At 39.7% G+C, this 24,996-nt stretch overlaps 1 protein-coding gene across 6 annotated transcripts in view; it reads right to left on the bottom strand.

The window, feature by feature from the left end:
* MAST4 (microtubule associated serine/threonine kinase family member 4) overlaps positions 1–24,996 on the bottom strand; it is a 196,303-nt gene that overhangs the window by 79,599 nt on the left and 91,708 nt on the right. Inside the window, exon 1 of one of the 6 annotated variants that reach the window (XM_035553478.2) lies at positions 22,122–22,365. The exons of the other annotated variants lie outside the window; for them this stretch is intronic. Within the exon in view, the coding sequence (XP_035409371.1) occupies positions 22,122–22,213 (92 nt within the window). The 5' untranslated portion in view covers positions 22,214–22,365. Of the gene's footprint in view, positions 1–22,121; positions 22,366–24,996 lie in introns of those variants that run through there. 6 annotated transcript variants of the gene reach the window in all.

The following is a 24,996-nucleotide window of genomic DNA, read 5'->3' as shown; positions in this document are numbered from 1 at the left end:
CTAACGCTGCTTTCACATAAAAAAGGATCAGAGGCTTATTAACCCAAAGAATACACATCATATCAAACTCAGTCTGCTCTGCACTCTACTCCAGAGACTGTCCCCAAGAGAAAAGCTCCTAGAAACCACACAATTTCACAATTTTCAGGACAGCTGTCTTTATTTTTTTTTAATCATCTTATAGAAGTGCAATAAAATTAGTCAAATCTTAAAATTTGAGGGTAGGAAATTGCCAGTTGTGTGTCGTATAAAGACTTTGCATTGTTTCACTTTCAAACCCAGTAATTCTCTTCCATTTCAATCCCTAAAATAAAGTGTATTTATACGTGACTTCTTTCTCCTATAATTAAATATTAACATTTTTTACTCCAAAGAGTAATGAGTCCAGGCAGGACTGCTTTTCTCCATTTTTAAATTTGGTAGCTCTCATCCTACCAAAACTACAGAAGAGCATATGATGAATAAATGTTCTGTCTTTCAGCTTTCAGCAAATACTACCAAGCAGAAAAGACTCAACAACTGAATGGGTGAGAGAATGCCGGAGAGGAAAAAAAAAATAAAATTTAAAACATCCCAAATCAAAACTACTAGGAATACAAGAGCATGGAATTTTCTCACTCCTACTTGAGCAGGATACTAAAGAAGGTGGGAGACACTGTCATTGTATCAAGTGCTCTATTCTCTGACTGCAAAGCATAATACTCCTCACTAACTGCTAAATAATTTTCTTTCCCATATTAGAAAATGGGATCTAAGACATTAAAATGTCACCAAAACTTCTGCAAGCTAAGTCTTTACTTTCCTATTTTAAAATTAGAATTCTATCTTGTACTAGGATACAATACTTTGATTATCACTAGCTCATTACTTATCTTTTTATTCCTGGGAGAATTCTGCCTTTTAAGGAGTCACAGTTCTTCTGAAATCAGTAGATTTAACTTTAGCTACTCCACACCAAAAAAGGTAAAGATTACAGCTCATCTGTAAACAATCACACCCAAAAAGCAAGCCAAATATGTGTATGCATATCTGTAATTTTAACCTTCTGGCAGAAGAAGGTCCAGAAGATGAGCGTGCAAGAGCAGAAAAATGAAAAGAATGCTGAATCAATTTTTTTTTTTTTTTAAATATGTTGTACTGCATGTCAGTACTTCAGTGGAACTTTTTCACATTACAGTACAACCAGAATTAAATTGAAGTGAAGTAAAATACACTTTTATAGGAGAAAAAAAGGAAGAAATGTTATGCCATTGAAACACAACTCTGTAACAAAGTCTTAGAAAAAAAAAAAAGAAAACCCCTTCCTTTGTGCTCTCTGACAAATATCCTGACCTCACTTTTCTTCTTGTATAAACAAGCTTACATGAATTACTTAACTATGGTTTGTTCCAAATTGTGTTATTCAGAGAAGGTTCCCTATATTAGACCTAAAAGACGGGTATGTAATTTTCAATGCTAAATTCAGCAGCAGTTTCTGAGAGTTTGATGTGCCTGGACAATAACAAAACCAGACTTCCTTTTGTTGCAATATGGCGGGGAGTGGAAGGGGGGAAAGAGATCTTTCAACAGCGTTAGTATATTAATCTCCAGAAGACACATTCTCCCAGTAAAAAGGATAGCCCTGAGCACTCACATTAGTTAACCTCCTGAAAACCAGAGTAGAGGGCACAGACCCACAGACTCAAAAGCAATTCAACTGTGAAGTACAGTTGCCTACTGAGCATCTGCAAAAGAACGGAAATGAGCTTCAGGCTTTTTATGTCACTTCGACATTGTCTTATTCCTCTCTAGTTTTTTTTTTTTTTTCTTTTTAAGATAGATTTGCACTCTTTCTTTAAAGGAATTACTGCAAGTAACAGGAAAATAGTCTTGTTCATTTTATAACTGAACTTCCTGAAAAGATCATAGAATCACAGAATATCCCCAAGTTGGAAGGGACCTACAAGGATCATTGAGTCCAACTCCTGGGTCACCAAAGAACCACACAAAACTCAGACCATGTGTCTGGGAGCATTGTCCAAGCACCTCTTGAACTCCAGCAGGCTCGGCGCCATGACCACTGCCCTGGGGAGCCTGTCCCAGTGCCCGACCACCCTCTGGGTGCAGAACCTTTCCCTAACACCCAGCCTGACCCTCCCCCGTCCCAGCTCCCTGCCGTTCCCTCGGGTCCTGTCGCTGTCCCCAGAGAGCAGAGCTCAGCGCCTGCCCCTCCGCTCCCCTCGTGAGGGAGCTGCAGGCCGCCATGAGGCCTCCCCTCAGCCTGCTCTGCTCTGGGCTGAGCAGACCAAGGCACCTCAGATGCTCCTCATACGTCTTGCCCTCTAGAACTTTCACCACCTTTGTAGCCCTCCTTTAGACACTCTCTAACAGTTTTATGTCCTTCTTATACTGTGGCACCCAAAACTGCACACAGTACTCGAGGTGTGGCCACACCAGCACAGTGCAGAGCAGGACAACCACTTTCTTGGTCTGGCTAGCTATGTCGTGCTTGGTTCCACACTTTCCATAAAACAAACAACAGACATTTTGTAATTAATATTATGTACTGTCTTCTGCTTGGACACAAGTATTCAACAGTGCTTAAGCAAACTGTTAATACACCGAAATTAAGGAAACAGGCATTTTTTAAATCACTACTTAGAACAAAATACGGCTTTTTGAAAACCATGCCCTTTACTGGCTAGGAGCCCAAATATGAACATTTATCTATGAGGCACTCAACCTGAAAACTGTGGCTGTTCCCATGAGACCCCCAGGAGCACCATCAACGCCCCATTTGAGCGCGCGCAGACTGGCCGCAGTTCCAAAGCGCAGTCTGCAAACAAAAGGACTCCCCCCGTCTTCACTGAGAGCAGTGTTCTCCTCTCCTTACACTATCAGCTGAGCAGAAATTTTGTAATTAAATCATAATTAAGCAACGAGAAGCATTATTTTCTCAGAAAAAAAAAAAAAAACATCCTTTCATTGTGCCCATTCAGCTGCTGGTGTCTGTTCAGCCTGCCAAAGAGGACATCAAGTAATGCCAGCTACGGCGGCTTTCATGAAGAGGTTGTTTGTTCAGTAGGAACCGGTTGTCTGCAAACTCACGCTGAAATGTTAAGTGACCAAACAATCCATGTTCATAACTAAGACATCACTGTCCACATACGTGCAGCCGGCAACGTGGCACTGCCCATCAGTCACGTGGAGCTATAATGAATTGGAGTCTTTTTGCCACTGGTGTTTCCCAAACATAGTAAAATCTTTTTAATAGCAGAACAAGAAATAACTGATTTGTAGAACTGTACGTGTGGGCTTTCTTTTTTTCCAGATGAAAACTGAGATTATGTAAGCAACATAACTGTCAATTATGATTTTTTGTTTAACAAAGCTTTATGAGAAACCTGACAAAAAAATACTGAAATACCCTCTAGGATACTGGCAAACAGCTGACACTATTTACAAAACTACATCAATCACTTCTTTCGTCCACAATTTTCTATTAGACATGCATGCACTATCTGTACTTAAGAGTCAGGTATGTGTCTGCTCTGGTGTAGGTACATGAACTTATTCCCCATTCTACTGATGTAGTCACAGGTCTTTTACTGGTTTAAGTTTTCTCAGATGGAAACCAGAACACACCAGGAAAATATACACTCTCTTTTTCAACTGTAATTATGGACCAGTGTAGCTCTGTCAGCATAACTAACCGGCCAGATATAACTCAAATAATTACCCTTGTATAAAAGCCCAGTGTATATACCAGGTCTGAGAGCGACTTCAGGCAGCAGTACACCGACCTCAGGAAGGCAGTCTATTATACATGCAGATCACGGTGCTTTGCTGCAAAGTCACTGTGATGTAACCAGAAACATATGAATAATCTCCAATGAAGCAATTCAAACATCTCCAGGCATACTCATCAGCAGGGATGACAGCACTAGGCTGCTGACATGCAGCCACTCTTTTTTTTTTTTTTTGGTAACACTTAATCATCAAGCACCATACAAGCCAAGAAAGATCAGATGATTTACATTTTCACATTCGCTGCCACAGACCTGGCAATTAATATACATGCACATTTATACTATTAAAAATAGTATAGTGCAGTATTGAAAAAAGTTTCAATGGCATAAGTTTCAAGTGACTGCATTACTCAGTGATGTCAGAAACAAATTATCTAGGACATCCCAAATAAGCACTGATGAAAGTGTTCATGTTATGCCACCAAACGTTCCCTTCTCCCTGATATGGTAAGTCCTTTTAATGATCCAAGTATCCAAAACTCAAATAGACATATGATAATTAATACTATTTTAGAATCTTCTAAGAATTAATAGATTTTCTGGAGATCAGAACATAATAGTGCTGGGTTGCAATCTCTCAGACAGACTCTTTCTTCTTTTCTACAGTGGTATACTTCATGCTCTTTCCCACAACTGGCGACCTGGCAAAACACAATCTGAACTTTTCTGAACAATCTGAAGTTTCTCCACATGGTTATATTTGATGAAAATTTACTAAGTAAAACTAGAAGATGTCGCATTTCTTTTTAGAAAAAAATGTTACTTTTAAACAAAAGTTAGTTCAACACTACATTATCCAATCAGAGTTCTAATGAAATGAATCTCCAAGAATGAACATGGCCTAGAAAATGCATCCATATTCTGTCTTTACCAAGATTTCTTTCTGTGGGTAATCTGTTATAGAAACGTGCAATTTTCAGGACCAAGTAAGTTTGGTTCCTTGTAAATATTTCTCCTGATTTCTTCAGTGGCTTGTTACATTCTATTTTCTCATGAAAAATCAAGAACAAAGAAAAAAGGCAAAATGGCTATTGAAAATTAACATTCATCCCCAGTATACTTTTCTGTACTGGACTTAAATCTATACAGTGATATAGTAAACCACATGAATATAGAGAAAAGACTAAATCCATCTTAAATACAGAACAGAGTATACAGACAGTTTATGAGAAGGATTTTTGCATATACTTTGCCCTATAAAAATATCCATACCAGGAAAGGTGCATTTCACTACCAAAGTAATACACTAATTGTCCACAAATAGAAGTAGGTCACAGAGGATTCATGAAAGCAAATACCAATGACTCAACATGTGAGAAAGAAGAAAAGGAAAAAAAGTGTGCAAGGTATGATTTATACCATGCAAATAGCTATGAGCTAATATCTGAAGAGGAACCATTTCACAATGAAGATTCGTTTAGTTCATCCTGATGTATCAGGAATGAAGTATCATGTAAGAGGTCTAGTAAAGTAACATCCAAATGCAGAGAGGAAAGAACAAGCAATGATAATTATAGTTAATATTTTAATTTTGAATACATTGGTTAACTTACCGACCACGACCCTGAAAGCTTTTCTACCTGACACAACAGCAACAATAGCTTTAGGTGTCAGATCTAGCAGCAAGAATAACCTGAGGTGCTACAGGAAACACTGTCTGTCACCACTACACTACATGGAATGGCATACATCTCTATTAAAACTTAACTGTTTAAATAACATCCATTCCAATACGAGCAGGACTGAAGGAAAATTAAAGAAGAAACCAAAGCAAGTGTGTTGTCAATTGTTGTAACTGTACAATGCAGTACTTATAGTTACTCCTAAACTTCTAGCTTCTGGATTCATACGATGACTTGAGAACTCCGAGTTTTTGGTGTTTCAAGGTATGGTTTGAGTTTGTTTGTTTTTGCCTTTTTTTGTTGTTGTTGTTTGTTTTTTTTCTTTTCTGGATTTTCTTGGAAATTTATGTGTCAGGCCCTATTTTGGCAACAGAAAGACTTAGTATGGACCCTAAACATCTGAAAACAGTCAAAAACTAACTTCAATCCACAAAGATTTCTGCATTAGAAAACCATGTGTTAAAATCTGTACAAATCCAAATAAAAGTTAATGTTGACTTGGACATGCGAAGAAACTGAATAGTGTGGTTCAATGTGTAGTCCTTTTCCTTCACGTGCCCATCCCTACAAGAACTCTAGTATCACAAAGTTTAAAAAAAAATCTCAAAACTCTGTAATCCTGCAAGAACAGATGTGTCTGGATTTTTGATTTTTACTTCAGTTAAAGCTCTGGCTTGGAGTAATGTACTGGACAGCAGAGACATGACGGTGGAAAGAATAAAGCTGAGAAGGGATCTGTGTCAAAGATGAACAATGAGGAGAGCTGCAACTCTCTTACAAAATGCTGTTTTACAAAGTGTCCACTGTTTATAAACTGTTAATTACATACAAACACACAAGAGCTCAACTGTTATCTCAGAATGAACAACAGAGAAACGTTCTTACAAGAAAAATTAGAAAAATATCTCACATTTTTTGCTTCCATTGATCTTGTTTTGAATGAGAACTTGTGCTTATGACTAATGCTGGATTTAGAACTAAGAAACACTCAATTTGTCTTTAAAATAGTAAAATGGCATCCTACAGCAAAAATGAATTTCCCCCTTTCCCTACATCTTCACTCAACCACATCACATTTTAGTCTTCAAACTCTGTTAAGACATATCACTATGTTAGCTAAAAACATGCCCACCCGCACATTTCTGTAAGCTTACTGCCATGAGGTTGCAACGTCATCATTACTATTCTGAGATTCACACCTGTATTTCCATCACATAAATCTTGCAGATTACCAGCCATCTTGAGCCGTATGAATGAAGAAAACTGCAAGTTGAATGTACAACTTAAAAATAATTTAAGTAGCTGTAACATACAACTATTCTGTTCCACTGAAATTTTGATTTGGCACCATTTCTGCCTATTTCTTTTTGATACAATAAAGATACGTTCAAGTGGAACTACTAAATGTAGCAATCTGTGATCTTCTAACCTTTATAATAGTAAGGAAGAACATTCTGAGAGTTTAAACAGTAATCCTTCATTTCCTGGATTTTGCAAAATAGATGCCCCAAACCTCTAATTTGGTTCAGTGATTTAATCTGTCAAACATTTGACTTTCTACTAATACAAGCTCTTGCCCAACTTTACAGATCTTTACAAATCACCTCCAGCAGACGTTGAACTCAAAAGCCAAACCAAGGCATGTATATGAAAGACGAGAGAATGCCAGCAAAAGTCACTTCCACAAACATATTGAATATATACCCCACCTGGAGTGTTGTGTTCAGTTATGGGGACCCAGTACAAGAAGGACATGGATGTATTAGAACAAGTCCAGAGGAGGGCCATGAGGATGATCAGAGGGTTGGAGAACCTCTCCTATGAAGACAGGCTGAGGGAGTTGGGGCTGTTCAGCCTGGAGAAGAGAAGGCTCTGGGGAGACCTTACAGCAGCCTTCCAGTACCTAAAGGGGACCTACAGGAAAGCTGGGGAGGGACTCTTGGTCAGGGAGTGGAGTGATAGGACAAGGGGAAATGGCTTTAAACTAAGAGAGGGGAGACTCAGAGGATGGTGAGGCACTGGCACAGGCTGCCCAGAGAAGCTGTGGACGCCCCATCCCTGGAATTGTTTAAGGCCAGGCTGGATGGGGCTTTGGGCAGCCTGGTCTGGTGGGAGGTGTCCCTGCCCATGGCAGGGGGCTGGAACGGGGTGATCTCAAAGGTCCCTTCTAATCCAAATCATTCTACAGTTCTGTGATTCTATAATAAAAGAGGAGAGACATTCATTGTTATTTTCCGTGTTCAAATGACCGCTATAAAAATCACCATTACTCATATAAACAGATTCTGCCTCTGAAGACATAAATTAAATGATAAAGCATTCATGTAAATCAATTTTAACACAATCACATGCTTTTTAAATCAACTCCCTTTTACAAATGTATAACTCAACATTAAACCAGAATGATTTTTCAGTCCTTCAAAATCTCAAGAAAGTTTGTGCAGGTCACGGTAACACAGTTAGGAAGGGCTGGACAACTAATTTGATGTACATATGGGTGTGTGACCAATTAAAAAGTGACTGATTGTTTTCTCAACCTAGCTTGAACTGATTAAAGAGATCTGACTAGTTTTTACTAGGATGTATAATCTTTTACCTCACTGTAGCTAGCACAAATTTAGCTGATACAGGAAAGTAATGACAACTAAATTTCAAAAAGTTAGCAATAAATTAAAAACAAAAACCAACATACCAAGACATTCCTTGGTAAACCGGCATTCAATAATTCGTATTTTCTTCCTGAAACTTGGTGAAATTCAGTAATCCCTTGCTTCTAAAGCATTCAATTAGATGTCACATGACTGAGGGGACTGCTTACAAATTCATACAGATTCTTTATTTCTTGAAGTTCTTACAGAAAAATAGCATATTTTGTTCCCTTATTTTTCTTATTTTTTTTTCCAGTAAATAAACAAGAATAACAGCTTCACACTTACTTAACAGAGGGAATCAGAGACACAGCAGACACAGCAACATTTTGCAGAAATCTGCAAGGCTCCCAAGAAATTCTGTGGGACTGAAGCTGGACTGAAAATTACATTACTGATACTCGAAGGCTTGATATTACAGCTCAGTAGAGATCTAAAAACAAGTTAGTTTAATTGACTACTCAATATGCTGGATTAGCTATACCTTTAGAAGTTAATTTAGTTACTCTCTCCAAAGGACAAATTCTGGTCTTCCTATTCACTAATGTCTCGCAGCATACTTTATCGCTGTAGAAAAGTAGTAACATGTCATTCATCGTTGGTAGAGATGAGAAAAATGCTGCAACATGATAGAAAACTACACGTCATATCCTTTACAAGTCTAGCTTTAATAGTCCAAATGCCTGTAGCCATATCACCTCGTGCTGTGATTTTGCCACATCTCAGGCTACGCAGCATTAGGCTAACTAGCTTGCTGCAGGAAATGATGATGATCTCTTCTGAGTCAGTGTTAAGCACACACCCCAGTATGGTGCTGCAGGGCACAGTGCTGTTTTTCAGATGAATCTGGGCTGCCAACCACGTGAGATCATTAGAGATCACCTTTTTTTTTTTTTTTTAGGGTAAGGGTAGTTAAGCACACACTTTTGAAAAAAAAAACATTAAATGTCCAGAAAGCCAGATCAGCTGAATGTGTTTTTTTCAGCCTGGGGTTGCTTCTCAAGATCTCAACAAGCTAACTGAAGAGGAGGTTTAATCATTTTGACAGTAAATATATTAGTGTTAAGCAAACCCCCGGTTTTTCTCAGCCAACGCTTGATTGGAAACCAACATACCTTGTGATGGAATCAAGCCTCTGAAAACTGCCAGACTAACAAAAATGGGCCTGTAACTATTATATACATACAACACGATCATTCAAGACAACTTATCACCGATGACAATGAAGTGCAATGAGGATGTTTTAAGATTAAACTGAAAAATTACATATTGTTACACTTAACAAACCAAATTCTTATCACAGCATTAGCCAAGTATAAAAAGTAGGTAAGCTTCTGAGGAGGCTGTCAGGATAATTTATCAGTACTACGTATGTGAAGACAAGCATAGAAATTCAATGATCTTGTTGAGGCAAACTGGTGGTGTGCAACCACAGTACAAACTGGAAGTCAAAATTTCTCATTCAAGAGAAATCATACCCTCACATACATATTTTCAATACAAGCAGTACATAGTATCATTCAATATTGTCATTTTATAAACTCAGTGTACTGGGACAAGGGAAGGAAAAAAATATCCAGTACGCCTTAAGCAGAACTATTATCTTTCACTGTTAGAGGAAGGTGCTTTCCATCATATTTCAAAAACGTCAAATCAATTAAGTATACATATACACTTGCTTGAAATCTTGGTAACCACCGTACTCAACAAGTACATTCACAATATTGTGTATTTTATTTTCCAATATTAAAATACAGCAAATATGTGAAAAAGTAATCTGTGTTTGTTTTTACACATCTCTTTTCTTCCCGAAACCAGAAAGTCACATGTACACAAATGTACAGCCACATGGTATTCCTCCCAATAAACATACGTCTATTTTTTTAAAAAAAAGACATCAGTAGATAGAATGATGCTTTTGTCTGAAAAAGTATTTGGGATAAGTGATAAATGCATTGATTTTGTGTTTTTTCTCTAGATTTTATGTAAAACTAAATTTTGACTTGATGTTCTTTGTTGTTCAAAATTGTAAAACCATTTCAGACTGTGACCTTCCTTCTTTAGGATGCAATGGAGTCAATTTACAGAAATGAGGCAAAACTGGAGTGGTCCAGTTTTATTCCAAGATCTGTTCACAAATGAGAAGACAACATACCACCTCCTGCTACTCTCAAGAATAAAATCACTTACTGCAACGTGCAAAAGAACGTAATTGTGAAAAACATTACTCCTCTTTATACATGCAATACTACTCCAAGACCTCATTGTTCTAGACATCATACACAACAAATGACAGCCTCTGCTGGAAAAAGCTTACACAGTCTAAAAACTTAGGCATAACATGTAGATGAGACGAACATCTCCAACAGGTTAGAAAAGGGTGTGGATGAGGTAAGGTGACAGAAAAAGGGTGTGCTACAATTCCTGGCCATCAGGAAGAGTAATCACCTCACTACTCATCCGGCCCATTAGCCCATTACCTAATTTTAGGTTTCTATCTGCATCACAGCAGAAGTATGCCTTAAGAAGCAATGTACAGAAAGGACAAAACTGCCATTTCTCCCATCTTTGCTTTTGTTTGTAAAATGTTCTATGCTTTGTGAATACCACTGTAAGAGAATTAAAGAAACAAACAAACAAAACCTTTAGTCCCCCCACAGTCGTAAAGCCAGGAGCAAATTACTTCCCGCATCAGTTTCCCTTGTTCTGCAAGATTTTTGAGGGAACAGTAGCCCTCACTTGGACATAGGACTCGTGGGAATCCACCATCTAATAAACGCCCGAGTCAGTAGATTAACTGGCATTGCTCTCATAAAAAGGTAAGTATTAAATACAAATGGTTTAAAAACAAAAAGTCTCATACCATTCACTTATCAGAAAAACAAAGCACCACATTCCTCCCAAATCATTATATGAAGAATTATATTTTAACTACTTGTACTTCTACAGTATTTGAAGTGGAAGTCCTATATTTGCCTTCATTTATCTTGAACAGTTGTGTTGATAGTACTTGCCGCCTTCAAGCACACGATGGCTATCATCTACTGATAAGCAAAGTCCCCCAGTCATGGTTTACAAGTGTTTTGTTCACACTGTTCCTTGGTATCTTTCAGAAAAGTGGTTTGGTAACCAAAGTCTCCACAGAAGAAAAATATTTTTGACCACACAAATATTTGTAAATATTTTTGAAATGTTTGTAAATGTGTATGAAAAACAGAATGAAAAAGGTACCTCCAGCGCTCGTTTTTATTGTGTGGCACTACCTGCTTCCAAAGAGGCCACTGTATAATGCAACCCACTGAGCAAGAAGCTCAAGAAATTTAATCCCTCCTCTGACACTAACAATGTCCATAACTACAAAATGTTTTTTCGTATGAGCTTTTCCATAAAATAGGGTAATTACATTGGCTATCAATATCTTGTTATATGCACCTTTAGCACGCATATGTTAGAGTACTTACTTTTACAGTAACACCTTCACGTAAAAAAGAAGAATGCTTAAAATGTAATCACCTAAAACTCTGCAGATACTTTAATATTTCATATGCACATATTACCTGTGCATTAAAACTATGTTCAGCAATCTCTCATTTCATTTGTGTGCTGGACTTCTAGCATGCAATGAATATGACTACCACTTCTGAAGCTCTAGCTCCTGGATCCTGTTTTTCTGAGTGTTCATTTTCTCAAATTTGTCAATGATTAAGTAAACACATTACCTTGGCTGAGAAGACCAAATTACTAAATCTCTAGCACTATTATTCCATGTCATGTTTCCTGCAGAATGTCAGAGTAGGTGATCCTACTGGTTCCTTCTTGCCTTATAATTTATGAATCAGAAGAAGGAAACACATGATGGTTAAAAGGTATTAATTTATAGATAATGCTGAATGCTTAGGTCTGACCCACACAAACAATTTGCATATTTAATAAATTAATCTACTATATTCATACACTCTAGTATGTTTTGAACTTCCTTTAAAACATTTCCATACAGAAAAGGAAAACAAAAAAAGGAATTTTCTGTTCTAAGCTTTGGGGAACACATGTAAGAAAAAGGGTGAAGAAACTTCATTTTTTGGTTTAAAAATTTTATTCCACCAATAGCGTTCACTCTTCAAAGACGTGCAAAAGATAATATTTTGACATTTGGCAAGACAGAATAGAACATGTGAGACACTCAGGAAGGAAAAAAAATGAGATTGAAGTATATTTCCCAACAGAACTCATGTTCTCTCATTAGTCATAGGTCACAGATGGAGAGCAGATGCCTCCAAACAGAACAGTTCAATCATCAAAACATGGCAGAAGGGCCAGGGGGAGAAGCCAAATCACCAAACTCCAGGTAAGGGAAAAGACAAAACAAGACAAAAAACAAACCTCGCTTACAAAGCACGTTACAAATTTTCTTTGTCCATCATGTGGGGGAAGCACAAGGAAGATGTTCTGGTAAGACTTGACTGTACAGTGAACTGACATAATCATCCTTTTGCGTGGGGTGTTTGCAGACAAGGTGAATAGAGCATATTGGACTTGTCTGACTGCCTTTGCTTCTACTGTTACAGCACTTATGGAAATTCCCCTGACATATCCATGCATAAGAAGCAGCTAGACAAGCCTTGACTCACTGAAAAAGGAAATCTGTAAAACAAATACACACATTCTATTTTTTTATCAGTTAACTGTGAGAGGGTTAACATTATTATCACAAAGGACATTAGCTAATTATGAATTATCAGTGAACAACATTGTCAGATGAATGGGTTAACATTCACACATCTTTTTTTCCAGTTTCCACAGAAGGAAATAAAAAAGCTGTGTGTTGATTTGCATTATGAAAGCTGTCCTGACAACAAATTCTGATAAACACCAAGACACTTGGTAGAAGCTTAAAACTCTGAATTATTCTCATCATCACTATCCCATTTCTGATGCACCAAGAACTGATTACGCTTATGCTTGAACTATGTTAAATCTGCAAACATATTTATTTACCTACTGAAACATTCTAATAGATAATTTTGCCCTCTCTCAGTCAGCACACACTGTAACCAGCAGGAAATACCCATGTCTGAAGGGATAACTTGGCTCTAGGATTTCTAGGCTCAGTGGCATTAAGCTATATATTGTTAAATTAAATGACACGCATCTGTTGCAAATAATTCTGTCAACAGAAGAACTAGGGAAGCTCCACTTTCTATGGGTTTGTGTTTCGTCACAGCCCTCCTGCAAAAGTTTCGGCTCTCATGTCCGATTCACTCTCTGACAAACTCCCTTTTGGGTTGCTCGCTGTTGTTTCGCTACAGAGTGCAAGAGAACTTCTTGTGGCCGCTGCAGTGCCACCTGTGGGACACTTCCCCAGACTGTCACCACCTCTTGGCTGGAGTAAGGTCCTGCCGCTTGGTCAGACCCGGCCAACACGCACACAAACAAGTTCTCATGTTCCACTTGGGTTTAGTTGGGTTTTCAGGGCAGACAGGAGGGGTGCTGGACATTGAAATAAGTAGTTACAAAATTAGCTGTTCTTACAGCCATTTTTTTCCTCCCTACTTCTGATGTTTCCATATATTTTTGCGTAGGAATATCTTTCCAGAAAATTTCAGCAGCTCACCCAAGAAGTGATAATACCAGTTTCCCAAACAGAAACTTAAAAGCTTTAAGAACATAAATGTAAATTAGAAGCTGATTCATTATACTCACACTTTGATCAAAGGAAGGTCAGCTAGTTCAAAACACTGTCCCCATGTTACCCCTAACAATTTTAGGATTTAAATCTGATGCATTAAAACATCATATTTAAATGTATTTCAGAAACAAAGTAAAGGCTTTTTGCAGGAACTCATCTCTGGCATACAGCTTTAACGTGTCGAATTTTATTATATAAACTCCTCCCTCCCAGATACGTGTAAAAAGAGCAAAGGGTCCAACACTGCATCTTGTTCCAACGTGTGCAAATCTCTTTTGAGAAGTACAATTCTGCTCATGAGTCCATGCCAAATCCCGTACAGAATGATGGGGGCCCAGCAGCCAGAAAGAGAAGACTGACTACACATTGTTCCCAAATGCAGTAAAGAAAGCAGCTGGAGAAAGAGAAAAGTTCATCCTCCACTACTGTTCCAGTTATAAGCATCTTGAGTGCTACTTAAAACAATCCCAGATAACAAGTACCAGCATTCAAACAAAATGACTTTTATCAGCGCTCTCAAGTTAAACTCCAGACAAAATTCATATTAATATAATTTCCTTGGAAATTAAAGGATTTTTAAAAATGGAATTCTCTCTCCATTTCTTAAGGGAAATAAATACAAGTAGATTTCACAATATTTCACAATGTAAATACTATGCTAGTTTCAATTAGTCATATTCAAATAAACAAATAAAAATATCAAATAAACCAACTACTTCTTCCAATGGTGGAATAGAGCCCAGAATCCTTCTTCAGTTTTAGGAGACAAGCCACATTTTCCAGAAGCAAGATCAGAAATGGCTGTACTTGGGTAATTTTCCAAAGCTATAGTACAAACGCACACTATAAACAGCATAAATCCCCTTGCAGATGAAATAGCTTCTTTCATGCCTCAATGTGTCTTTGAACAAAGCACAAGAGTAATTTTTTTCAGATTGTTGAACTGACCTTATAATGTTAATAATCAAGTTCTCAACAAGTATTATTTTAAAGCTACTGCTTGAATATTTATGTATACAAATGTCTGTGCACCCATGCGTGTGTATTTAGTCTGTCCGGATGTATACTTATATACAGATGCACATAAAAATAAACATAAGAATCCACTGATATTGCTAGCATTTCCTCTCCTATAAGTTCACAGTCATGCAAGTCCCCTGAAAAATATGAATTCTGTCAGACAAATAAGTTTTCAGCCTGATGTATTCCCTTATTGACACACACAAGAAGTCAGATTGTTTTTTATAACCACCTTACTGCCATTAAGGCGTGTTTTTTAAACTCTGCATTGCAATAATATATTCAAGCACTAAGAGGTCTGAGGGTATAGACATTTTTAGTAAAAGTATTTCAACATGCAACTCTTGACATTAGTATTTGTTTCAGCAAATTAAGCAGCATTAGGAACAGTATTTCTTCAGTAACCAAATCAACACACTTGAATTTACATAGGACTACCTTGATCTACCTATCATTAATATAGATTTTTAAAAATGCTTACATGCAAACACACAAACTAGAGTAAAATATTTGTAAGACAATATTTGTATCCTTGATTTACATATGATTTATTTGGATGTTCATAATTATGTGTTTTAAACCAGCCTCATCAAGACAGACACAAAGTTCATGGATAAAACAGCCATTTTCCTATCAGTAAGCAGTGCCTTGACATCATCTTCAACATTTTCATAAGATGATTAAAAAAATCAACTCGTGGGTAACCTTTTAACAATTTTTCATTAGCGTATCATTTTAAACCTATATTACAGCCAAATGATAGGGATCAAAAGCAGGCTATTACATGTTAACATATCTCCATAATTACTACATATGCTGAAAAAAGAACGGGTGGGAGAAGGAAATTGCAGCAGTTTTTACTTTCTAATCACCAAACCGAACATGCCGGTATTTCATGGGAATAACAGATTCTACTTACAATAATAATTATAATCTTTCAGGAACAATAGAGCATGACGGTTTTCCTTACTCCTAAACAATTATTTAGGGAAGACCATTAGTAACTGAAAGAAAGGGAGAAAAAGCTGATATATTTATTCTGGCATGACCCCCATATTTTTGTACTTATCTGTCAGTGGCAGGAATACTAGTAATGCACAGTTGTTAGTTCTGAGCTCTCTCTATTGGGTAGATCAATCTGGGAATTGTTCCGGTTTACAACATTTCTGTGATATGTTTATATTTACTGGGAACCATGCCAAGAGGAGTTTTCTAGTTTGCTACTATTCAATTTGGCTTGAGCATTTCAAAGAAAATCACAGAACTGATCTACCATGAGATTTAAGGCTGTACTAGAAGTTATCTCAGTTTTAATAAGGTGCAAGATTATACTGTAGCAGATGTAACTAATACAAATACATCAATAGTATATAGAAATACAAATATCAACAGTATATAGAATATGTATTCCTATAAAGAAAGTACTGAAACATTAGTATTGAGAAGTTTTTAGAACTTTTTAGAAGTTTTAGAAACGCATAGAAAAATGCCAAGAATGTAAAGCCTGGGTGATCTCCTCCTACATCTTTACCAGAGAAAACTTAAGTCCCATTAAAAATTAAGTAAGGTAAGGACACACAGCATTACACCATAAACACATCAAATGAAATAAAGAGCCCAATACATAATGCTTATGTATTATGCCTAAACATAATTTTATGTATTAACACTGTATCCTTGGCAGGCTTTAAAATTCCAGAGTTACTGCCGTCAGTGACTTCGTAAATGTAAGGTTCTCAGGAGAAAATCCGTGAGCTGTTACTGAATCTGACACACCTGTTGAACAAGGTTGAATCAAGGTTAACAAAGCTTACTGTTTTTCTCAATTTGGGAAACACGGTGAGTTACATACATGTCTATCCTTGTGCCATAACAGTGTTCCTTTCAACGAATCTACCTCCTAATATCTATCTATCTATCTATATTTAAGTGACATAACTTCCTGATCCATGTCTACAGCCTATAAATGTGGCAATACACACAAAAGAACTCAATGTGATCTGTGGAACAGCTTTACACCATTATTAAGTTAGTGTGCCACTTAGTAAGCACCATTAAAAGCGTTCAACATAAATCAGTTGGCAGTACCTTCATACTCTGAACATGGCAGTTCCAACTACCTAATGGTTTCATACCCAATATCTAACCATATAATTTCCACTTCAGTTTTCTACTTCCTAAGTCACACAAACTGAAACATGCATCTAACTCATGGGGAACCCATCCCGGGATCCTTATCTAGCCATCACTTCCAGCTTTGACAAAGAATTACCAGACCCAAGTCCATCAATCAGTATGTGCAGCCACACAACGAGCTGTGCGAGCTTACTGCTACCAGAAGTTTGAATCTCTGACAGAAGGTGCCACAGAAGAGGCAACTATGAACAACCACATGAGTGAGCGCCTGTTAATGCTTAAAAATTACATTTGAGAAGGATCAGTCAACTTCTAATAGAGGAAGAACTTCAATGGCTCTGCAGGACATCAACAGCAGATGTAAAACAAGCTCAAACAAAGTGGGAGGACTAAATCTCTGTGTAATGTGCCCACTTTGTGTGATGTGTCCCAACAGCCACAGCTAATGAAGGGAAGTCTGGACTGCTGTCCTTTTGATTCTCTGGGTAAGGACAAAGACTGTCTCCTGCTCTGTAACAGCAGACACTAACCACAGTGGTTAACAAATAAATAAGTAAAATTATGGCTTGCAGCATATTCCCGCACTTTCTAAGCTTTCTTTCTTTTCTCTCTCTTTTTTTTTTTTTTTTTTTTTTTTTTAAATCTCAGTCTTATGGTTGCTTTCCATGGGTTTTCTACAGTCAGAGCCTTTGGTCATACCATGAGGATCTTGATTTAATTCTAAGAAAATAGTTTTTTTTCATTGACTAAGACTAAGCAAAAAAAAAAAAAACCACAGGAATGTGACCAGAAGAATCTTCACCAGTCTAGCTGAAGCTAAGAAACAATGATGGCTCACTGGAGAAAACCGATTGTTGCCAATATTCAATTGTAAGCAGAACTTGAAATTTAATTGCTTGAACAAAAAGACTGGCCAAGTAAACCAACCAGAATAAAAACAAAAGTGCGTTCACTTTGACAGTGAAACTGTAAGACTATCCCCCCTAATGCACAACCCCTACTGTGAATGAAAGGAAATAAAATTACCAAGCTACATTAGCACTTCACTATCTAGCAAAGGAAGCAGTGGGATCATTAGTCCAACAGATTACCTTTTAACAACACATATTCGATGGCAATGTGTTTTAAAGCAGAGAGCCTACACATACTTATTTCTTATTCCTCCCAAATTTAGGATAAAGATCATCTTCCTAAATATATGCAATGTCTATTAGGACAATAAACATCTGTATCTCCTCCTGCAAGCAGGAGTTAAGGTAAACTCAAAGAGCTGAAAGCAGGGAAGAGATAAAGCTCTTCTAATCACCCCACTCCCAAACATACACTAAAGTAACGCAAATACAATTAAAAAAAAAAAATCTTTTGTAAGTTGTAACCGATAGTCCTCTAATGTACCAAAAGTGAAATAACTCAAGTTGGAGCACTGACAGATTCAGCTGGCATCTGCACAAGATACTTAATTCCTGTGGCTGCTTTTACATTAATAAATATGCCTTTTTTTTTATTATATGTTATTTTCTATGTCACCAACGGGACCCCTTTTAACACTTACTATTGAATAAACAATCAATTTACAGGATACTTTCACATAATATCATGTTGACAGAAAAAAATCTATACAATAACCAATAGCAGGTGTTTACTTTGTAAATTAATCACTATCTACTCAAACTGCCAACCCACAAAAGCTCAAAACGCTTGCTCTATGTCTTCCAGGAAACAGATTGTTCCAAAACTAGTAAAACTACAAGGAAGTCTGACAACTCTATTCTCTGAAAGAATTTTCAGTAAGAGTTTTGATTTTTTTTTTTCTGTATGTTTCTGAAATGGTTACGAATTGTTAGAATGTTTGCAGGGCTACTTGATGATTGGCTAATCCCCTATGGGGAAAGCCTCTTTAATACCACTTCAGTGACCATACACAAATGACATGAAATTTCAACACAAATTATCCCAAAGTCTACTTTGGCTGAGAAACAGCTGGGCAACCCTTCCTAACTCTGTGCCTTTGAAAAATAACCTCTCTGACCTAAAGCAAGAATGATCCTAACAATGCTGTTTCAGTGCAATTACCACAAAGAGGTGGGAGAAAAAACACATACAAAATAATCATTAGCTTGCTTGTTTTGTAAAAAATACAGAGGTTGTGGACACATGAGAGAAGTGATAGGAGAGCTAATTGTGCAGGGTAGTATGCAGCGGAGGAAGTTTACTTATTTTAAAATACAAAAAAGTACGTGTGTTGTGTACACACATCCGTATGTAGATCTACATATCTACCTCTGTAAATAGACGTGTAGACACTCTTACTCTCATGTTCCCTCTCCGTTCTCTAATCCAGATTGGATGCCATTTCAGTCAGGAACCCAAAATTAGTACAATGAAGGGCTTACACCTATAGCAACAGAAAAGGAATTTAATATGGTCGTATACATGCCTCTTCTCTGTAAAAGGACGTGGTGTAATCCATGTCATTTATAGGCTCAGTGATTTGAATACCAAATGCCTCCAATTTATAATTGGAGAGAATTTTTCTACCTGCCAGTCCTGAAAACCTACTCCATGACTTGAAAGTCAGGCTGGGATATTTCTTGTTCAGGTATCACTTCTAGCAAGAGCTGCTGCAACTGAATTCAGTTAGGTCTACTGCAGAAAAGCAGGAATAAAAAAAAATCTTAATGAGAGACTTTAGTGAGCAAACGACCACAAATTAAGTCTTATGTCCACGTTATAACCCTGCTGCCATGCCTAATGCTGCAACCCAAAGGAGAATAGGCTATCTTTTAGTTCTTTACTTATTAGTATCTCAGCGAAGAGAAATAAATTCCTCCTTCAAAGAAATCTGCACAAAGAAACAAAATCATTAGTATTTGCAGGCAATTCTCATTGATACCAAACATAAAGAAAGGGTAGTGCACATAGAACCTATAGGGTCTACCAGGCCACAATAATCCTGGTAGTATTGGCAAAAGTAACTGAACCTGCAGGAAGGACAAATCTGAGAGGGGAAAAAAAATGCCCAGCCAGGACAAAATTAAAGCTCTCACACTGTCGAGGAATTCGAAAGCCAGCTATGGATCCCATGAGAAAGGACAGTGAACATCCCTTTCCAAGTTTTCATGCAGAACCATGGTAGTTTTACAGACTGTTACTACTAAGAAAAGTAATTAAAAAAAAAAAATTGGATCAGCAGGCCCAAAACTTTCACTTAAGCACAGCCAGCAGATGCAGATCACATGAACCAGGCTTCCTTCAAGCCTGTTCATATTCTTTGGTCCTCTATAATGCCTGGAAAGCTATACAGAACACGAGTGGTTACCACTACCCAGCAGTCTTCTAGGAAGAGGAAGAATCCTGTGGCATGTAACCAGCTATCCTTCCAGCCTTTTCATCTAACAGTCACAGTCCGTGACTGACTGTGAGCCTTTGAAGACAGTCCAGATGAGATGGAGCTCAGAAAACACAGATCCAGCTGGCACCTTATTTAACCAAAGCCCATTTCTGCGGCAGAACTAGGAGAATCTGCACTGGCCATATTATTTCCTCTGAAAGTTTTTATCACCTGGGATATGCCACCTACATCACTCGATGAGTTATGAGTGGAGGGGTGCAAGGGACACGTCCGCCTTCCAGAAGAGAACTGTAACAGCTGGGCTAGTCAGCCCTCCCTCCCCTGGGAATGGCAACAGAGGAGAGGCTGAGCTTCCCAAGGGATGAGCATGAGGGAACCAGCCTGGAATCAGTTTCTGGGCCTGTTAACAGTAAGCAACTTTGAAACAACACTATTAGCCTCTTAGTTTCACAGTGATGTCACATACTGGTTTTGCTAGGAGAGGGTACAAGATACTGAACGCTGCTGTAATACATAAAATGCAACTGCATAATATATCACATATATAGAAACTGAGAGAGTAGTCAGAACTACTTTAAAAAAATCTTTCAAATATTTCAAGTAATCCAAGCAATTCTATGATTCTATTCTATGATTCCATAGTACGAAATAGGTGTGAGAAATAAGAAGGCATCCAAATATTGAAATAAATGAAAATTAAGAAGCGATACACACGTATTTCATGCATCTTGTGAGTTCTAACACGGTCTCTCTCCCTGACCTGCCTTGGAGCCATGTACTTTAAAAGAACTATTTTTAGGTTTTCACGTATATGAAAACCTACTTAAGAAGAGTGAAAAAGATGTGAAAAAGCCCCAGCACGTTCCCCTTTTTAAACACAGACATATTTGCAGCAGAAAAATGCATAAGGCATATTTGGACACTCAGTTTAGACGCTATTTAAGCATTTAAAAATGATATATATAATGATATAATTAACGAGATATATATATATAAAAATAATGATATAATTAATAATAAAATAAGCCATCAGTTGCAACTAGCGAGTTAGTTACATAAACGTTAGACGCACGCTGAAGGAACACCTTTGCACTGATGCGAAACATGCCACTTGATTTTATTATTTTAACCTTCTATCATTCCACAGTCATTTTTTCCTTTCAAAAAACACCACTACGCAAATACTTAAGGCTTAGGAGCCTACAGCTCTGCTCGGCCTCTATCCTGCCTTCTTTGCGTTAACTTTTCAGCCAGAAGAGACGTTTCACACACGCTAAGACGTATGGTGACACCGAAGGTAGTTTTGCAGTCAGGAGCGTATCAGGGCTCACAACAATACAACCGGTAGGTATCAAGATGGCAAACAGGGTGGTGACGAACAAAGTTATAAACTTCTGTAAAGTTTTGTTACTTGTGACAGAGGCACACACTTTACTGCGAGGGGATGGCGCAGCACAAAACATGACCAAGGCACCAGAGCCTGCCACTCTTCTAACCTTCAGTGGCACAACCCTACCTTGTATTTGGCGCTTGCTATTTCCAGACCTTTTTTCCCCCTTCTGTCAAGGAGGGAAATGGTACAGGGAAACAGAAAAGGCCGTTCCCGCACGTACAAAGGCCCATCGGAGGGAGACAAACCTGTCCCTTTAAGAGCACCGAACAAAGTAGGCTCTCCTGAGCTGTCCATATAAAGTACGCGCTCCGGATAAAAGGTCAAACAATTGAGAGCAAGCGGAAGGTCTGTAAAAAACAAAAAAAGGGGGGGGGGGGGGGGGGGGGGGTGGGCGCGGGGAGAAGGACCTCTTCCGAAAGGGAAAGGAGCCGGAGACCCGGCCGGGCCGTGGAAGGGCAGCCGCCCGCCCGCCTTACCTCTGCGTGCGGCGCAGGCGGGAGCCGCTCCGCAGGTGCGGCAGCGTGAAGTTGGAGAGCACCGTCCACAGGTTCGGGTCCGACATGTCCATGGCCCGGCGCTCACGGCCGCCGGCGGCCCCACGCCATACGCCGGGCGGGAGGGAGGGAAGCGGGGAGCGAGGCGACGCCGCTCGCACACACACCGAGCGCCGCGGGGCCGCCGCGACCGGGAGGCGGCAGCGACCGGCACCGACGGAAACTTCCCGGCCCGCCCCCGGCACCGCCCCGCACCGCCCCCGGCTCCGCCCGTCCCGTGTGCGGCGGCGCGGCCGGGCCCCGCCGCGGCCCTGTTCGAAGGCTGGCGCGTCAGGGGTTTGGGTCAGGCCGGTAGCTACGGGGCGAACCCTGCGAGTTGTGCGCTGCGGCGGCTTGCTCATTTCACTGATGGGTTCCTGCGGAATCCTGATGGTGTAGGAGCTGCAGCCCACGGAAACACCAACCGCCCAGCATGGCTGGCAGCACGGCACTCTCTCCGAGCAGTGATGTAGTGCTGTAGTTAATTCACCAGAGGGTTGGTTGCAATAGTGGGAGTAAACACATGGGAAACAGAAAAAAACAGCGTAAATATAAACTAGCTGTAGTGGGCTTACATGGCAAGGGTGTGGTAGCAGGGTGCTGTGGGGTGGCTCCTGTGAGCAGGGCCCAGCAGCTGCCCCATGTCAGGTCAGAGCCAGCTCCAGATGGCTCCAAAAGGGACAGAGCTGAGCTACGAGCAACACTGGCTGGGCCTCTGGGAGAGCAGATTTAAGAAAGGAAAAGAAAAAAAAAATCCTGTTGCACAACAGCAGCCTGGAGAGAGGAGAGAGAAGCAGCCCTACAGACCCGCAGGTGAGTGCAGCAGGAGGGCTGGAGGTGCTCCAGGCAGGCAGCAGCAGTTCCCCTGCGGCCTGTGGAGAGGCCCCTGGTGGAGCAGGCTGTCCCCCTGCAGCCCATGGGTCCCACACGGAGCAGATCTCCACGCTGCAGCCCGTGGAGGAGCCCCTGGTGGAGCAGGTGGATGTGGCCTGGAGGAGGCTGCGGCCCATGGAGAACCCCCGCAGGAGCAGGCCCCAGGCCGGAGCTGCAGCCCGTGGAGAGGAGCCCACACAGGAGCAGGGGGTCTGGGGGGAGCTGCCGCCCACATGTGGGGGACCCGTGCTGGAGCAGTTTGTTCCTGGGGGATGGATGGGCCCCGTGGTACAGAGCCGTGTGGGAGCAGTTCTTGAAGAGCTGCTGCCTGTGGGCAGCCCCCGCAGGCTCAGTTCGGGAAGGACGGCATCCCGTGGGAGGGACCCCGCGTGGAGCAGGGGCAGAGAGTGACCATGAGGGAGCAGTGGAGAGGAATCCCCACAGCGCCCATTCCCCTGCGCCGCTCCGGGGAAGGAGGTGGAAGAGGGTGGATGGGGCAAGGAGGAGGTACCTTTAGTTTCTCACTTCTTTAGTCTGTTAGTAGTTGGCAATAAATATAATCTCCCTATGCTGAGTCTCTTTTGCCCATGATGGCAATTGGTGAGAGATCTCCCTGTCCTTATTGCAACTTGTGAGCTTTTTTTCATCCTATTTTCTCCCCATGCCCTTTTGCAGAGGGGGAGTGAGAGAGGGCTTGTGGTGGAGTTCAGCTGCCCATCAGCATGAAACCACCACAGGAGTCATCACTTGGGTGAAAGACCTTGTGATGCAGACTGCTGCAGAGATGAGCTGGAAAGGCTCACATGACACAACTCTGAGGATACCAGCTTGGAACGTAACAGAGCATCCAGATGTTAGCCACTGTTTTGAAAAGCACCCAGAAATATGCATTGCAAAGAAGGCACCTGTCCTCTAACTAACAGGCTAGAGGTGTTTATCTTGGGGATGCAGATGAACATCTTATTGCGATAAAGTTTTATAAGTCATCCATACAATCTTTACCCTACTCAGAGAATGCATGGTGATACAATTAAAAAATAGTAATAAATTGGAAGATAAACACAGGTTTAAGGTAAGAGTTAAAAAAGAACATGCTTGAAATGGGTTTAGATAGACATCTGATAAGGTGTTCACACAGCAATTACCCCAAAAGGCCTTAGGACAAATCTCCTTCAGACGTGACTTGCTGACACACCACAGTAAACAACGTCAGTCTAGCTCTGATCAAACATAACACAAGTGTCTAAAAACTCTTCTAAAATTAAGACAGTTTTAGGAAGATCAGTTACAAATGAGAAGGGAAAACAGCCCTATCTCTGCATAAGCACTGAGAAACATCTCTTCTGTAGACTCCACTACTTCATCCTCTCTGTTCTGTAGCCAAGCTTTTGTCTGTAACTTGCAAACTTGCATTTTGGGAGGAAAAAAAATGCATACAATCATTAAACTAGGGAATTTTTCTTATTGGATGTTGTGAACAGCACTGACTAAAGAGTAATAACCAAGCCTTTCATCTGCATCCATCATGCAGGAAAAGTTTCAGTTCCACCATCTCCCTGCAAGCTCCCTCCTCTCCTCAGCCTTCCTAAGAGGCAGCTGAAGGAAGTTAGTTCAGTTTCCTTAACTCAGTCACATTCAGCCGAGCACATCATCTGTGAGGTAATCACAGAGCTCAAACCCATTTATTTCATCTTAGGCCAAACACTAGAAATCGTTTCCCCTGCAAGGACAGACTAATTCAACTCATGATTTCTTTGTGAAACTCTCTACCGTATTAACAATAATGATTAGAGGCGTCCCATATAAACATATGTTTTTGTGTTTGTTTTTTTTTTTTTTCTCCAAAAATAAAACTGTACCAGTCTGTTACAATGTGGGCAAAGACCCAACTGAATAAAAGGATGATCACTGCTTGCAAGTAGACAAATTCTGATGGCAAAATAAG

This window comes from Cygnus atratus, chromosome Z (assembly GCF_013377495.2).
Source record: "Cygnus atratus isolate AKBS03 ecotype Queensland, Australia chromosome Z, CAtr_DNAZoo_HiC_assembly, whole genome shotgun sequence".
NCBI lineage: Eukaryota > Metazoa > Chordata > Aves > Anseriformes > Anatidae > Cygnus > Cygnus atratus.
Note: the sequence above shows the minus strand (reverse complement) of the source record. Positions and strands in the feature narration are given on the sequence as shown.